The 16,495-nt window shown below is 35.7% G+C and overlaps 2 protein-coding genes across 5 annotated transcripts; both read left to right on the top strand.

The window, feature by feature from the left end:
* The first annotated feature begins 6,874 nt into the window (after window positions 1-6,874).
* Window positions 6,875-15,006, top strand: LOC106300636 (glycine--tRNA ligase 2, chloroplastic/mitochondrial). Of its 2 annotated transcripts, none has more exons than XM_013736826.1 (34): window positions 6,875-7,187; window positions 7,437-7,487; window positions 7,556-7,769; window positions 8,001-8,056; window positions 8,157-8,234; window positions 8,347-8,421; window positions 8,535-8,605; window positions 8,692-8,808; window positions 8,904-9,005; window positions 9,117-9,243; window positions 9,463-9,546; window positions 9,670-9,756; window positions 10,039-10,140; window positions 10,351-10,414; window positions 10,506-10,561; window positions 10,829-10,900; window positions 11,001-11,086; window positions 11,236-11,284; window positions 11,375-11,437; window positions 11,575-11,664; window positions 11,764-11,850; window positions 11,950-12,021; window positions 12,119-12,177; window positions 12,277-12,370; window positions 12,492-12,710; window positions 12,842-12,936; window positions 13,081-13,171; window positions 13,272-13,376; window positions 13,500-13,538; window positions 13,659-13,748; window positions 14,187-14,288; window positions 14,377-14,458; window positions 14,543-14,628; window positions 14,725-15,006. In XM_013736826.1, exons 1-34 carry the CDS (start codon window positions 6,954-6,956, stop codon window positions 14,821-14,823), a joined length of 3,198 nt encoding a protein of 1,065 aa, XP_013592280.1. In that variant the 5' UTR covers window positions 6,875-6,953; the 3' UTR covers window positions 14,824-15,006. The 2 variants fall into 2 exon arrangements, with proteins under 2 accessions (XP_013592280.1, XP_013592281.1); XM_013736827.1 differs by having other exon boundaries at window positions 6,876-7,187; window positions 11,004-11,086.
* Window positions 15,007-15,465: 459 nt separating this feature from the next.
* Window positions 15,466-16,155, top strand: LOC106298898 (mitochondrial import inner membrane translocase subunit Tim13-like). 3 transcript variants are annotated; one of them, XM_013735027.1, is made up of 2 exons: window positions 15,466-15,562; window positions 15,679-16,155. In XM_013735027.1, exon 2 carries the CDS (start codon window positions 15,709-15,711, stop codon window positions 15,973-15,975), a length of 267 nt encoding a protein of 88 aa, XP_013590481.1. In that variant the 5' UTR covers window positions 15,466-15,562; window positions 15,679-15,708; the 3' UTR covers window positions 15,976-16,155. The 3 variants fall into 3 exon arrangements, with proteins under 3 accessions (XP_013590481.1, XP_013590482.1, XP_013590483.1); XM_013735028.1 differs by having other exon boundaries at window positions 15,490-15,562; window positions 15,672-16,155; XM_013735029.1 differs by having other exon boundaries at window positions 15,514-15,562; window positions 15,682-16,155.
* The last annotated feature ends 340 nt before the right edge of the window (window positions 16,156-16,495 follow it).

Below are 16,495 nucleotides of genomic sequence, written 5' to 3'. Positions count from 1 at the left end.
TTTTTGAAAACGCCAATATGATTTGCGGGTATGGTACACATTAAGAGCTATGGCCAGATATGTATAAGGGCAAGCATTTAAATGTTTTATATTCACCCAGAAAAACCCATTGAGATTATATAGAGATATAAGAATGAATGGTTTCCATATTGAAACAATGGGCGAAGGAAACAAAGAGTTCATTCAGATATATGTATAAAATCGCCCAAGGCCATAATGAGGCCTAAAAAAAACTATACATGCATTCTCTATTGATCTAAACTATGTCAAGATCAGTATGATAGAGGCAATAGTCATGGTAACCAGAATGGTTTACCCACGAAATTATACACTTTATGGTATGACCGGATTGGCCATCCTGGTCCAAAACATGATGCGAAATTGATATAAGAAAGGGCACAAAGAGTTATCTCATAGAATCTCACGTGTGTAGCATGAACACAAGGGAAACTCATTAGGCCATTATGTCCCAAAGCACTTAAAGATTATAGTATGTCCATGAGGGGGCAGTGAGGACAAATCCGCACATGTCCATACTATATATAGCTTGGCTGAATCCTTTTATAAATATGTATTGGCCATTACCCATAGGTCTAAACTCTCAGTCCAAGGCTTGGGGACACACGAATTTACATGCATTTTAACTATAAGCATCAGACCATTAAGTGAGCATAGATATTCTCATCTCAAATTTATTACGGGTCATGAGCCAGACATATAACATCTTGAGATATTTGGATAAGCCACCACAAATATATGTGCCGTCTAAGATGGATCCTTAGAAGAGGATGAGGATGGGAAAATATGTTGGATATGAATCTCCCACAAATAATGGGTCTATATTATACTAACCATAACAAAGATGGTTTAGTTGGCTTTGCTGATGCTGGTTATTTATCAGATCCACATCAAGCTCGATCACAGACATGATATGTCTTTACACATGGAGGTATGGCTATATCATGGCGTTCCATGAAACAAACCATCGCGGCCACTTCATCTAATCACTCGGAAATCTTGGCCATACATGAGGCCAACTGCGAGTGTGTTTGGTTGAGGTCGATGACCAACACTTCCGAGCTGATTGCGGGATGGCCGAGTGCAAAAAGCCAACTCTGATGTATGAGGACAATGCTGCATGCATTGCTCAGCTCAAGGACGGTTACATAAAAGGTGATAGGACGAAGCACATATTGCCTAAGTTCTTCTTTACTCACGAGCTTCAGAAAGCCGGTGAGGTCCAGGTCGTCCAAGTACGATCCAGTGACAATTCAGCTGACCTATTCACCAAGGCACTTCCTACCTGCACGTTCAGGAAGCTCACGCATCAGATTGGGATGCGTAGGCTGAAGGACCTCCACTGAGGTTCACATCAGGGGGAGTAGTACGTGTTGTACTCTTTTTCTTTCATCATGGTTTTGTCCCACTGGGTTTTCCTGATAAGGTTTTAATGAGGCAACATTAAGCGTATTACAATCCATGTATGGTTATGGCATCCAAGGGAGAGTGTTATAAATCACTTGGTGGATGTCCATAACCGGCCCATACACTTAGAGAGAGAGACGACCCAATCCTAGAGAGAGGGAGGCGGCCGCGAGACTTGGAAATGAGAGAGAGGCAACTACAACTTGCATATTTCTTAATTCGTTTATGTTTATGATTTCTTTCCTATTATTGTATTTCCATTTATCTCTTTTGTAACCCCTGTATAAAGGGAACACTTATTCATTAATAATATAGAGAATCTAAGTTTCACAACAAAAAGATGAGTTTTGTGTTCGTTTTTGTTTAGTCAGAATAATTGTAGTTAGTTCACTGACCGAGCCATTAGAAAACATTTTATATACACAAAACGACTAACCAGCCTCGAATTCAGGGGCGAAACGGAAGCTACTTAAGCGAAATGGGGTGCACTTGTACCAACTATAGTTAAATTTTTGTGTACACCAACTAAAAATTTAAATTGTGCACCTTTTCTTCTATCCTCCTACATATTAAATTAAGTGATTTTTGCTTATATGTCGATCATTAATAAAATTTTAACAAATTTTTATAATTTGATTAGTTGATGATTTTTAATTTTTATTTATTTAAATTAAATTTAAAATTAAAGATAAGCTAGTACCAATTAATATCACTTACCAGATAATTTAAGAAATATTATGAATAATAACTTATGATAAGTAATTGTAGACATTATAGAAAGACTAGTAATGTTTGTTCAATTATTTTAATATTTATAAACTATATAAATATTGAACGTAATTTAAATATAAAAATAAATATAATAAATTTATATTTATTTATATTCACATATAATTATATAATAATTATTAGAGTCTTATAAAGCTTACAATGATTTATAAATCATTAATAAATGTTTTTAAAATTGAAAATTATTTATCATTGCTTACAAAATCAATTTATCATTATTTTAAAATTACTATAAGAGCATTTAAATCATTTACAAAAATATAAATCATAATGTATATTAAAAGAGAAACCACTTAAGTAATTTTTGTTAGCGAGTCGATCATTGGTGAAGTTTTAAGAAAATTGTTATAATCTGATCGGTCAACGATTTTTAAATTTTATTTATTTTAATTAAATGTAAAAGTGAAAATTAAGTTTAGATCCAATTAATTTTATTACATGTCGATCATTGGTGAAGTCGTTAAGTTGTCCATACATGCTTTATAATCATTTCTAAATATTTAAACAATATAAATTATTTATCATGGTTCACAAAATCATTTTATCAGAATATTAAAATTATTATAAGAGCATATAAATCATTTTTAAGAGAAAATTAGAAAATTTTGGAGAATAATAAGAGATTTGCAATAAAAATGTTATATGTTTAATTTAAAAGATAAAAATAGCATGCTAGTTACATATCAACTTAAATGCGTGAGTATTGCAATGTACACCAATGCGTTAGTCGCTCAATATACAAGCTTTCATGATTTGACGGATTATATTCAACGGAACATGTGAGAACTTTGCGATTATAAAATGTTTTGCATCTAAGTCAAACTAACCACAATATAGTAGATATGATGATTCCAAGATAGGTTTTTGGTTCATTGATTATATAGTTTGTGTTACCATTTTGAGAGAGATAGAGATATTTGGGGGAAACATGTAATAAAATTAAGAAGCGATTAGCAATGCATGTTAAATATGATGAGAAAATGATAATGAGAGAAAGAAGAGAGGCCGAAAAAGATAAATAGGAAGAAGGTGCACAATATTTGTTGGAAGAGTTAATGTGATAATTGCATATGTAATGCCACCAGCATTTTTTATTATTAAATTAATATTCATTAGTTATATTGCATCAAATTTATGGTAATTTTGCGACTAAAAAATTACTCTGCATCAAAGTTAAATGAGGTGGTAGATAAAAGAATATGATGATTATAAAATGTTTAAAGTATATTTTTGGTTTACTGATCGTGAATTTGTTAAATCTTTTTTTTCTTATCAGCCGAGTTTGTTAATCATTTGATCAAAATCATGTAAAATACATATTTTTCAATTTAGATATTATTGAAGTATCACTAATTTCTATCTATTAGCACAAGACTTAAAGAATAAGATGAACCCTGCAGTTAAGAATCCCATAGGAAGATCCAATTCTTCCCTTTCTGAAAGTGACCATAACAAACACCATAACCACACAGAAGGTTGTACATATGGTTATTGTAAAAACTCTCTTTTGAGCTTTCAAATAGTCTTCTAAAAGGTAAACACCGCTAGAGTGATAACTTGTTTGATGCTTTGCATCAACACGTGTATGTTGTGGTACACCAGAACCACCTTCTCATGCTCTAGATCTCTACTTCTCTGCAAAGTATAAAGAATAATGTGACTGACCACGTACGTATGTTAAAATTAATATAATTGAACTTTAACATATACTACTTATTAGCAGTGATGTTTCAGCTGTTTTTTTGTAACTATAACGAAAATATCTTCTGTTTGGTAATAGACTAATAGTAAATAATTATGATTGATGTTTGTGTGTGTTATCTATCCATGCTTTTGTGTCTCTTAGGGAAATTCGTGTTCACCCTAAACCCACAAGTCTGCCAAACAAGTAAAAGTTGATTTTTCGTTTTTTGGACATAAACAAGAAAATATATATGATTACGAGAAACTGAAAAAATAAACCAACCAGTTGTGTAGAATTTAATGAAACCATTTTTGATAATGATATAACGTTTTGTACATTGTTTACATACACCTCACACTTCTAAAAATATAGTACTGAATTATTTTTTCAAACTATTTGGAAGCTAAAATTATTTTTTAATATTTTAATAATTATTCTAAATTTAATACAGTGTACATATATATTTTTTATATAATATTTATATCCGTAATTGGCGGACAACTACATAGGTTAGGTGGTATATTAATTCACTAAACATATTTACGAAAAAATCTATTTAAATACAAGAAAATTTGTAACGTTTTAGCTAAAATATAATTATTTATTTAATATTTGTGTCCCTATCATTGGCAAGAGGAATTAACTGGTATGAAGTACAATTGCTAAACAATGGATCAAAAGAATACCCGTTTAATATCCCATTGGACCATACTCAAGCGAACCGAGTTAGTTACTATCTGGCCCATTAAACCGAGTCCATTAAAACGAAACCCTAGATCGTGAGAAACAAACACATATAAATCTCGATCTTTTCGATTCTTAAAACACACAACCTATCTAACACTTTCGCCTACAGTAGCTCTTTGGGGTATGATGATTATTGTTTCTTTGTCTGCGTACATTTATAGATGATTGTAGTGTGGTTTGACATGTTTATTTATTCGATTTCGATTGATATGAATGCATCTGTTTACCCACTTATCGACCCACTGCGAGTATAATCACAAGAATGGTAGATGAGTTAAGAACGGGTGCATAGATCGAGACGGTTATCTTACCAACCCATTGCATAATTTCTTTTGTTTTGGCGTCAAATGAATCGACCGAAACTTTCTCTTTTGTAATTAGATTTTTATTGGGTGTAGCATTATATTGGCAGATGAAGAATTGATTAATATTATGCTTAAAACACACAGAAGAATAGTGTTGATAAACAATCTCCGCTTATTATCTGATGCCAATGTCTCTTTTGCAATCAAATTTGGTTTTTAATATTCTTATGTTGTTTATAATTGGATGAAACAATGATGAGATAACAGCAGACGGGCGGTCTGAATTGATGCCATGTAGATTGTCTGCCTTCGCTACATTTTTTAGTAGCTTCTCTGAGTTATTTTTTGTTTAATCTTTTTCTAATGAAGTTTTTGCAATGATGAATTTGCTTATAATATGTCTGGACATATGAGATTATTAAATCTTTGATATGAACTTGTGCAAATTTTCTGAGCTTTCTTCAGAATTTTCCGACTATCAAAACCAATATATGAGTCTGTATTTATACTTTGGTTCTCGATGAACATTTCTAACAATATACATAGATCATTTTGCTTGTCTGACTCAGTGGAATGGTGCTCTTCTTTGTCGTCAATTGTTAGAGCTTCTGCATTTGGAAATTTTATTGTCACAGCCTCTCACTAATTATCAGATTTGAGAGAATTTTACATAAATTTCTCTATTAATGAGAGACCGTGATTAGAGGATCTCCACTGCGGATGACCATACGTTATGTGGCTATACCTTAGAAGAAAAGGATCGCGCAGAAGAAAAGGATCGTGCAGAGGAAGGTTTTAATCCCAATCCGTGGTGAAATTATTTTCTAGAAAGCTGACATTCCTTGTATCTACATTCAAATAAAGGTCTGTGTCCAAGATTTGAAGGTCTGTGTCCAAGTTTGTCTATTGTAAAAGCGGTTGTGGCGGCATTGTCAGAGCTTAATATTTGATCTTTATCCTATGATAGATGTAAATGTACATGTACAAATATTTATCCTATACTTGCAAACTGCCTCTTCAAATCAAGTAATCAATCTATTTCAAAGATTACTCGTCGTGTCTACAAAAACAATAACGAATCGAACTAGCTAGTTGTTTTACTTTCATATGACACTAATCCAATCATAGTAGTATTAGTAGAATCAACGTACGTACATATAATTCAGAAAATAGTCTTGTTATAGACTAGGCATTTTTCGTTTTGGTTTTATAATTAAAATATTTATTTTAAAAATCTCTTATGTTTTGGGTATGTGTCATATCTGAGTGGGTTAAGCATATTTAAGATTAGAAAGGACCCAAAATATTTAAATCCTATCAAAATTTGTCATATTATTTTAAATTTTATAAAATAACAATAACTATTAATAATTGAATTTAAACATTTCTAAATAAAATTTTATATAATTTGCAACTAAATCATATACCAGAACATATAAAATATAATATATGGAGTCATAGTTTTCAGTATTCATGTTTTGGGTCGAATCTATTCGAATTAGTTTTTCGAGTTTGAGTCTATTCAGATCGGTTTTTTTCGGTTTCCATTTTGTTGCGTAAAATAGTTTTAAATCCAACTAAATACTTGTAAATAAATAATTTGATTTTAAATCAGATATTTGCAAATATTTTCGAATTGGTTTTAATTCAGATTTTCAATGCTCTGGCCTATGACATACCATAATCAAATAAATCGCTAACAGAAAACGTTGAGAGTAGTGCTGCGGTTAAGAATAAAATCTTAATCAAGTAGTGAACCAAACAACTCTTGTTCGGGTAACACTATCGGTTCGGTTCGGTTAATATATTCAAATCTACTATAAATCTCCACGAATCGAACCGAACCGAACCGAACACTTTGGTTAAAGATTTTTGATTTTTATTCGGTTTGGCATCGAAATGAACCGGGTCGTCTCTCTTCTCTAACGAAAAACCCAAAATCATTGGGGGGGGGGGGCAGCAGCAGCAGCATTCGGATAAACCTTCCAAGTATTCGCTCATTCATGGCCATCCTCTCTATCTCATTCCCTCTCATCATCTCCTCCTTCCTCCGTCCTCACGCCTCTCCTCGCTTCCTCCACCTCCCTCGCTACCTTCCTCGATCCCCTTACCGCCGATTTCACCGCACCGCCGTCTCCTCCAATGTTCATCATCACCCTTCCCATCGCAAGCCCGATGATAATGACAGCAACTCCGTCTCTATTCCTACATTCCAACAAGCAATTCAACGCCTCCAGGTTCGTTCTCCCCAATTCACTCTTAATCATTCGAGATTAGATATGTGTATGCATTTATGCGCATGTTAGCAGTCAGTTATATGGTTAGGGTGTACGTTAGCTAATCTTAACGTGTATATATATAAACAGAACCATAGTGAATTAATGTGAAGAAGATTCATCCTCTTCATAACAAACTTCTTTCACTCTCCTATCATCCTTCTTCACAGAGCTCCCGTAAACCTTGATACATTCTCTACTCTTTTTCAGGAGTATTGGGCTTCTGTTGGATGCGCCGTTATGCAGCCCAGCAACACCGAGGTTAGTATCCCAAATTACACTATCTCTCGGATTGACTATTCTCATTATTTGTTAACTTGTCTTTTAAGGTTGGAGCTGGCACTATGAATCCTTCCACGTTTTTGAGGGTTCTTGGCCCTGAGCCATGGAATGTTGCCTATGTTGAGCCTAGCATTCGTCCTGACGATAGTCGATATGGAGAGAATCCCAATAGGCTTCAAAGGCACACTCAGTTTCAGGTCATCTTGAAACCTGATCCTGGGAACTCTCAAGACCTCTTTATCAACAGTCTCTCTGCTTTAGGTACTCGCAAACTTCTTTCCCCTTGAAATGCTTCCACCTAAGCTATGTCTCAGTTATAACATAAATTTTGAGACTTTCAATGTTACTTGTATATGCACAATACTATTTTGAATTTTTCTCCTTATGCTGGTAACTATTTGGTTATGATAAGGTTGTCTTTATGGTGCATCTCTGGAGGAAACTCCCTCTCGGTATTTCTGCTTACTACTATTTCTTGTACTCCCTTTATAGGAATTGATGTGACTCAACACGATATACGGTTTGTCGAAGACAATTGGGAGAGTCCGGTAATTTGTCAAATTCATAATACGAGGTTTTCCATTTCTCACTATATTGTCAGAGAGGGCTTAGAGCGTGGCAGTGTCTGTTCATTTGAATGACTTACAGGTGCTTGGTGCTTGGGGATTGGGCTGGGAGATTTGGATGGATGGTATGGAAATCACTCAGTTTACTTACTTCCAGCAGGTAATTTTTCATTTTATGTTAAAACATTTCTAAAAATCAAATGTAGATTAGGGTAAATTCTACCTTTTACTCTCTATCTAGAACGACAATTCTAAACTTTGCTTCGTTCTAGGCTGGAAGCCTTCAGCTGTCTCCAGTATCTGTTGAAATAACTTATGGCCTTGAGCGCATCCTCATGTTGCTTCAGGTCAGTTTTGTACCCTCTTTCTTACTTTATCTTTCTTTTATCAAGGATGCACACATTTTTCCTTTTAGGTTCTTTTAGTTTGCCTTAAATTAGCCTTTTGTGTTAACTGACAGGAAGTTGACCATTTCAAGAAGATTTTATATGCTGATGGAATCACTTACGGGGAACTTTTCTTGGAAAATGAGTAAAAGACTTGTGGATATTTCATCATACAGTATCAAAATTATCCTGTGTAATCCTGTTTCAAGACTGATATTTGGGTGTTTGCAGGAAGGAAATGAGCTCATATTATCTTGAGCATGCTAGCGTGAACCGTCTTCAAAAGCATTTCGATTCTTTTGACGAAGAAGCACGTTCCTTGCTTGCCTTAGGCCTTCCAATCCCTGCGTATGTTTATCACATGCTTATGGTCGTCCATTGTCTTCTTTATATTTAACTACTGCCTCTTGAATTTAACAAAATTGCTTGGGGGCATGTGCTAGGTATGACCAGCTACTGAAGACATCTCACGCTTTTAACATCTTAGATGCTAGAGGTTTCGTCGGTGTAACTGAACGTGCTCGTTATTTTGGTCGAATGCGCAGGTAAGATCTGTTCCAGTTTTCTGAAAGTGTATTACTGAAATGATTTAAACAAGTTTTTACTTGTAAATATGTGCTTATTTGTGATTCTATGCATCATTTTTGAAAGAATAGCTTGGCTCGCCAATGTGCCCAACTGTGGTTAAAGACACGTGAATCTCTTGGACATCCTCTTGGTGTTGCCTCTGAACATATTCCTCCCATTCACCACGGAGCAGCTTTGGAAAATGTGGCTGAAAAGGTTGTCCCTCTTTTCTAATTTGAGAATTTACAATCGGAGCCTTGTTGCTGATTATTTCATTTTTGATTAATCGTGGGATATTAGTCGGCGAAATATTCTTGTGACGCTAATATCTTCAGTACTAGTTGTTCATATGTTCTGTTATGAAAACATTTCTGAAGTTGTTAAATAAGATATGGTTTCCTCTTTTGTTGTTTATGTTGTTTTCAATCGTCACAGGTTCCTGAGGATCCAAGATCATTTATCATTGAGATAGGGACTGAAGAGATGCCACCTCCAGATGTTATCAATGCTAGCGAACAAGTATATTTTCACTTCATTTCGAGAAACTTAAAATTTCCCTCTATCGCTGACTCATAGGGACTTTTGTGTTAGCTTTCTTCTGATAGATTGGGCATCGAGTAATAATCCTTGTTAATCGTGCAGCTCAGGGTTTTAGTCGTACAATTGTTAGAGAACCAAAGACTGCGGCATGGCGTTGTGAAAGCATTTGGCACACCTCGTAGGCTAGTGGTAATTAATAATATGTCTCACTTTTACATGTTATTGCTACAATGTCAGCTCTATAACAACATAAATCCAATCTTACAGATAAAGTGCTGGTTGACACCAAATCTTCCTGTTTATTCTTTGAGATTGTTGTCCCCTTGTATTTTATGTGAGAATGTAAAATTTAAAGAAACCTATCTGAAGTTTTTGGGTTGTGGGTTATTGTGTTAAATCATGAAAGTCTTGAAGCTTTTTGGAACGCATTCTTCTTCTTAGAGCAGTTTAAACTGACAGCCCCTTTTTCAGGTTCTAGTTGATGCTATGTCCCCTAAGCAGCTGGAAGAGGAGGTTGAAGTTCGAGGACCCCCTGCGTCTAAAGCGTTTGATGATCAAGGAAATCCTACAAAGGTTTTTCTTTCGCTTTGGTCCTTTCTGCTCCTCAGGCACGGCTAGGCTAATTAAATTGACTATTGAAAGTATTTTGGTAGACAGTGCTGGAATTGAAGGAAAAAGCATATGAATTACTTATACACTGGCCTTTAGATACGCTTGTGTTTTTTAGCAAGCATTGACTGCCTTAAGATATGTAATCAATTTCTCGGTGTTCTAATTTGCCAGGCTGCAGATGGTTTTAGCCGTAGATATGGCGTTCCGTTGGAAAAATTGTACAGAAAAGTTGACGGTTGGTGCATCTCCATAAGCAAATTCCCTGTTCTGCTTTCTTTGTTTAGCTTTTTTTTTCATTTTTCATCTTTTTGTCTTTTTTTTTTCAGGGAAGACAGAATATGTTCACGCACGAGTTACACAGCCAGCTCGACTTGCGTTGGAGGTTCTCTTCCTTGACTCCTCATGTTGAGCTTAGGAACTATTATTTTCATGTTTTATGAATTAGGACAGAGAAATCTACTTGACATTTTTATATCCTAGTTTAACAAATTATTAATGTTCACATTTCCTTCTTCGTTTTAATAGGTGAGCTTGTAGTTTTAGCGTTCCAAGACCTGTGCTTCACTATATTGGCATTTGAGTTTTTCCTCAAAGGAAAACTACAATTAATTTGCTAAGGATACAATTTTTGTGATCTTGTGTATTGTAGGTCCTGTCAGAAGAATTACCAGGTATACTGGCTAAAATATCGTTCCCAAAGTCAATGCGCTGGAACTCGTCAGTATGTAACATTAAACGAGATACTCATTTATTAGTTTATATAGCCATAGGCTCAATAGTAAAACAAGGATTTTAATTACTGCTATTTGTCTTCTGGTAAGCACGTAATGTTTAGCAGGCCAGTTCGCTGGGTTATGGCCTTACATGGGGATCTGGTTGTACCATTCTGCTTTGCTGGCAACACAAGGTATGTTTACTTGGCTACACTCGAGTATCCACGCTTCTTAATTAAATATTTTGCATATCGTTATCTTCCTCTAGCAGTTTGGATTTCAATATTATTTCTAAATGAAATATTAGTTTTTTTTTAATATTTGTTTCGTTTTCAAAATGCAGTGGAAATGTTTCTTTTGGACTTCGCAACACTGCTTCAGCGACACTGTTGGTATGAATTTAGTCTGCACCGTCGTGGACTCGTCTATAGGCATATTTGGATCTCATGCTTTAAATGTGCATTTTATGGTCTTATTGGCAGGTAGATACTGCAGAGTCCTATGAAGATACTATGAGGAATGCTGGAATCAATATTGAGATTGAGGCATGCCCTTCATATATTCTTCTCTAACCATTGTTTCAAATTTTTCATTTTTTTTTTACTTTCAGCAGGATGGCCAATTTTTTTTTCTTTTAGATTTCTATCTATGGATCTATGTGATTTGTTAACATAATTTACAGGAAAGGAAGAAAATCATTCTTGACAAGTCAAATGCATTAGCAAAAAGTGTTAATGGGCGAGTTGTTGTCCAGCAGAACTTACTTAATGAGGTAACTTATGGCGTTATCAGTGATATTCTCTAAAATGGCTCCAAGACATTATCTTCACATCTTTACAACGAAGTTAGTTTAATTCATGGTGTTCTCCAGGTTGCAAATCTCGTCGAAGCTCCTGTGCCATTAATTGGAAAGTTTAAGGAATCATTTTTAGAATTACCAGATGAGCTATTAACTATTGTAAGCTTTTTATACCGTGTAATTTGCTCATAATTTCTCTTAACTCTCTGTCAAGTATGCATATCTAATTCGTTGCCTTATTATACTGTAACCCTCCAGGTTATGCAGAAGCACCAGAAATATTTTTCCATTACTGATGAGAGTGGAAAGCTATTGCCTTACTTTATTGCTGTACGACACTCTGGCCTTGCATTTTCTTCTGTTGCATGCTTTTTGAAATGGCACAACAAGTTGTTAATAGCTAACGAAAGATAGTGACTTGCTTTAGGTTGCTAATGGTGCAATTAATGAGGATGTGGTGAGGAAAGGAAATGAAGCAGTTCTCAGGTTGAGATGTGTAATAATAAGTGACTAAAATCGTTACTCAATTGATAGATGATCTAGACCAAGTCTAAAGCATCCAATGGCCATGCTTGACTTTTACAGGGCACGCTATGAAGATGCGAAGTTCTTCTATGAGGTGGACACAAGGAAAAGGTTTTCTGAATTTCGAGATCAGCTTAAGGGAATTCTTTTCCACGTAAGTTTCACAGCGGTTTTAGTGGTTCAGTACTCGTACAAGTAATAAACACAAGCGATGTCATTGAATTTAGTAGCACATACAACACAAGCTTTTCATCCATGTTTATGTGAATATTTAGGAAAAGCTGGGGACGATGCTGGATAAGATGAACCGTCTAGAAAAGATGGTAACTAAGCTTTGTTTAGCCCTCGAAGTTGATGAAGACCTGCTTCCAGTTGTGGAGGAGGCTGCCTCACTTGCTCTGTCAGACCTTGCAACTTCTGTGGTTACAGAATTTACGTCGCTGTCAGGAATAATGGCTCGTCATTATGCTCTCCGAGATGGCTATTCAGAGCAGGTAATGGACTTGTGGCTGCTTCGTTTGTATAAAAATAGTTACTAGTCTTTATTTAGCTACTAGCGTACTATGGTATACATCTATTAGCATGTGGTATTTATTGTACAACAATCGTTTCCTCTTGGGTGCAGATTGCAGAAGCTTTGCTGGAAATCACACTTCCTAGATTTTCCGGAGATGTCATCCCTAAAACAGATGCAGGAATGGTTTTGGCAATAGGTGATAGGTAATGTGAAAGCTTAAACTTTAAGCGTCCCTCCAATCTCTTTCTATTCCAAAATGACCTTGTTGCTGAATTGTGCAGAGCTAAATTACATATACTTCTGATATTATTATGATCATATATACTAACACTTATGCTTGTTTCTAGATTGGATAGCCTCGTTGGTCTATTTGCTGCTGGTTGCCAGCCAAGTTCAACAAATGACCCATTTGGCCTTAGAAGAATATCTTATGGCTTAGTAAGTTTGTAGATGTTCTGATCTATAAAAAAGCAGTTATGAGTTGTCATTTTATGGCTGCATGGGCCTTATGGATGCCAATCAATAACGTATGCTACAGGTTCAGATTTTGGTCGAGAAGGATAAAAATGTCAACTTCAAACATGCTCTAGATATTGCAGCCAGCGTACAACCAATAAAGGTTGAGGCAAACACCCTAGACGATGTAAGAATCAAGTAGTCCCATAGCTGTTGAGTTGGGCCAAAATATTGTTTCCCCATTTACAGGTTGCAAGCCATCATCTGAAAAAATGTTCTTGATATAATTTAACTGTTTTATTGTTTTTAGGTGTATCAATTTGTTACTCGAAGACTGGAACAGCTTCTGGTTTGTGCAACTTTTCCTGATTCTTATCTTTTTGGTTTCTAATTCTTTTAGACACAGCTCCTTGGCTCTTTAAACTAAAGAATCTTAGTGTGTGATTTTTTTGTTCAAACCTTTTTACAGGTTGACAACGGAGTAAGCCCTGAAGTAGTTAGGTCTGTCCTAGCAGAGCGTGGAAATGATCCTTGTCTGGCAGCACGAACTGCATACAAGGTAATTGAACTGAAATATGATCCCAATAGCAGATTAGATATAGGATTAGGTGATAATTGAGAAGCATGTGTGCATCACTCTCCTACAAGCTAGGGTATTATACCGCTTTGATCACTTTTTAATTAATCGAAGCTCATCTGCTATCTAGTAATAGAGACTAGAAACCAGACTGGATAGTGGTATTGGTAAGGAAGATGGTGTTTTCTCATCTGTTAGCAGAAATTGGGATTGGTTTATGGCCTTAAAAAAGTAAACGGGTTCCTACAGTAGCACGGTAGTCTTACAAAGGGAGGTTTATCTGTTACTTATAGCAATTGGTTCCTCTCAATGTGCTGGTGGTTCACTAAACCTTGAACGTTGTTACGCAGTAGATAGGCTCAAACCGTATTGACTTTGCTCATTAAGAAGCTAAAATTTTGCTGATGCCTTGCATTGCAGATGGAAAAGCTAAGCAAAGGTGAGATCTTTCCGAAGATAGTGGAAGCATATTCTCGTCCCACACGAATTGTCCGTGGGAAAGATGTTGATGTTGGAGTTGAGGTATTTGAAGTTGCTGTCTGATAAAATGGCGAAAGAGCATCTGTGAAACTTGCAGCTTCTAACATTGAGTGATGCAAAAAAAAATCAGGTGGATGAGAGTGTATTTGAGACTTCCCAAGAGAAAGAGCTGTGGAGCATTTACACCTCCATCAAAGATCGAATTCACAGTGGTAATTCAACTTCCTTCTCTAATACCGGAATGGTTCAATCATACAAACTCAAATTTCTCTCACTGCTTCCAATTTTGTTTCAAGGCATAGGAATCGAGGAGTTCACTGAGATATCGACGCAGTTGGTGGAGCCGCTGGAGGATTTCTTCAACAATGTGTTTGTGATGGTGGTAAGTTGAAACTTTTGTTTGTTCACACATTATGCTCGAGTTTTCAATTAGAGAGAGAGCCTTTATGGTTTTGACTTTTATAACTGGTTGCTGCAGGAGGAAGAAAGAGTGAGAAAGAACAGACTCGCTCTTCTAAATAACATTGCCAGTCTTCCCTCAGGAATCGCTGACCTTTCATTTTTGCCTGGTTTTTGAGGTTTTACTTGTAATCTTTCTGTTGATCGGACAAAATACAAGTTCAAGCATAGAGAATCAAACGGCGTTGCAGATTGTTTAGCAAAACAAACAGGCATTGGAGTATTATTTGTATGATTTATTTGATCGAATCAACTCTTGTCGCAAAGAGAGACTTTACAATTAGTTCATTGATCCGCTGCATGAGCAAGGAACCTATTTTCTTGAATTGAACTTGTTCTCGCATTCTGATAAGGTTATTCATCCAAGTGACTCGCAAGATGTTTGTAAAAAAAGGATTCTTAGCCTCAATTTTGCCTCTGAAAAAAAAGAAGTTAACATTACAATTGCTTCTTTTTCCCTTTTTTTTTTTGTGGTCTAAATTTGTGTTAATATACTGGGGAAAGTCCTAAACAAACAGTTTTCAAAACTCCCAAGACAAAAGTCCAGCGAAACAAAGAAGTAGCCGAGATTAACTAAGAAACTTGAAGAACAATTGTAACTTCCTTGGTAAGAAAGAATAAACTCTGGAAAAACACCAAAGGTCCAAAAACCACGCTTTTCCATTTTCTTCTGTATTTGTCAGTCAATAGTTAATCCCAAATGGGCCTAATCTTTTATTTAATCCGAGCCCACTAAAATAATATGATAAGCCCGTCAAGAGAGAAACCCTAGATACCCAAAATAAAGGGAAAACAACATATCTTCCGCTCAAGAACAACTGATCTTTCTTTCATCGTCGCTCTCATTGAATTATACGGTATTATCTTGGATTACCTCTCTCGTTTAGTTGAATATCGACTCAATGATTGATTCTACTTGCCAATTTGTGTACTTATATAGATTATTTGTGTTTCTTTTGGATCGAGATCTTAGTAGGACTTTGAAAAAAAAAAAAAAGAGTAAATGGACTCCTACTCGTCATCGTCGCCGCCGATGGGTGCTTCTCCATCTCCGGAGGCACTGATGGAACAAATTCAGGCGCAGCTCGCTGAAGCTTACGCCAAGGAGCTCATCGAGACCATGAGAGAAAAATGCTTTGATAAATGCATAACGAAGCCAGGATCAAGCCTTAGCAGTGGTGAGAGCAGCTGCATCTCTAGATGTGTTGATCGTTACCTGGAAGCTACTGGTATCATCAGCCGTTCTCTTTTCAGTCAACAACGTCGTTGAACCATTACAAAACACTATTGCTCTTGTCGTTTTTTTTTTGGAGTCTTTGTCATTAAGAAAAATCATCATCAGAAATGTTTTTGGAGAATGATATTATATTACAACAGTGTTGTTGTTATTGCTGATGACATACATTGCCTGAAAAGTTTGTTTGGGAATCAAATATGATTTTATTCTATAAACTTTTATAATTTGATTAGTTTTATTTTCCCATGGGGTTTTTTAATCAAATTAATAATGAGATATTTTAGAAGACTAGCGCGGTTGTGAATTTGATCTTTGTGTAGATTGTTTCTGTTTTGCAGCTTCTCTGAGAACTCACCTGTATGTGATCGACATATTGGATTAGGGCTATTGATGAAGTTGCACAATCATTGATACAGTGCTCAATCTTCTTAGCTTTCTATCGGTAGTAACTAGGCCTGACGGATCCGTATATCCAGGAAATTCAGGTTACCTGGATCCGGATCTGTCGGATCCATAAAATTAATATTCGGATCCGGATTTCGGATATCCGTCC

This window comes from Brassica oleracea, chromosome C6, assembly GCF_000695525.1.
Source record: "Brassica oleracea var. oleracea cultivar TO1000 chromosome C6, BOL, whole genome shotgun sequence".
NCBI classification, from domain to species: Eukaryota; Viridiplantae; Streptophyta; class Magnoliopsida; order Brassicales; family Brassicaceae; genus Brassica; species Brassica oleracea.
The sequence above is the reverse complement of the archived record's forward strand: the minus strand, read 5'-3'. Positions and strand labels throughout refer to the sequence as shown.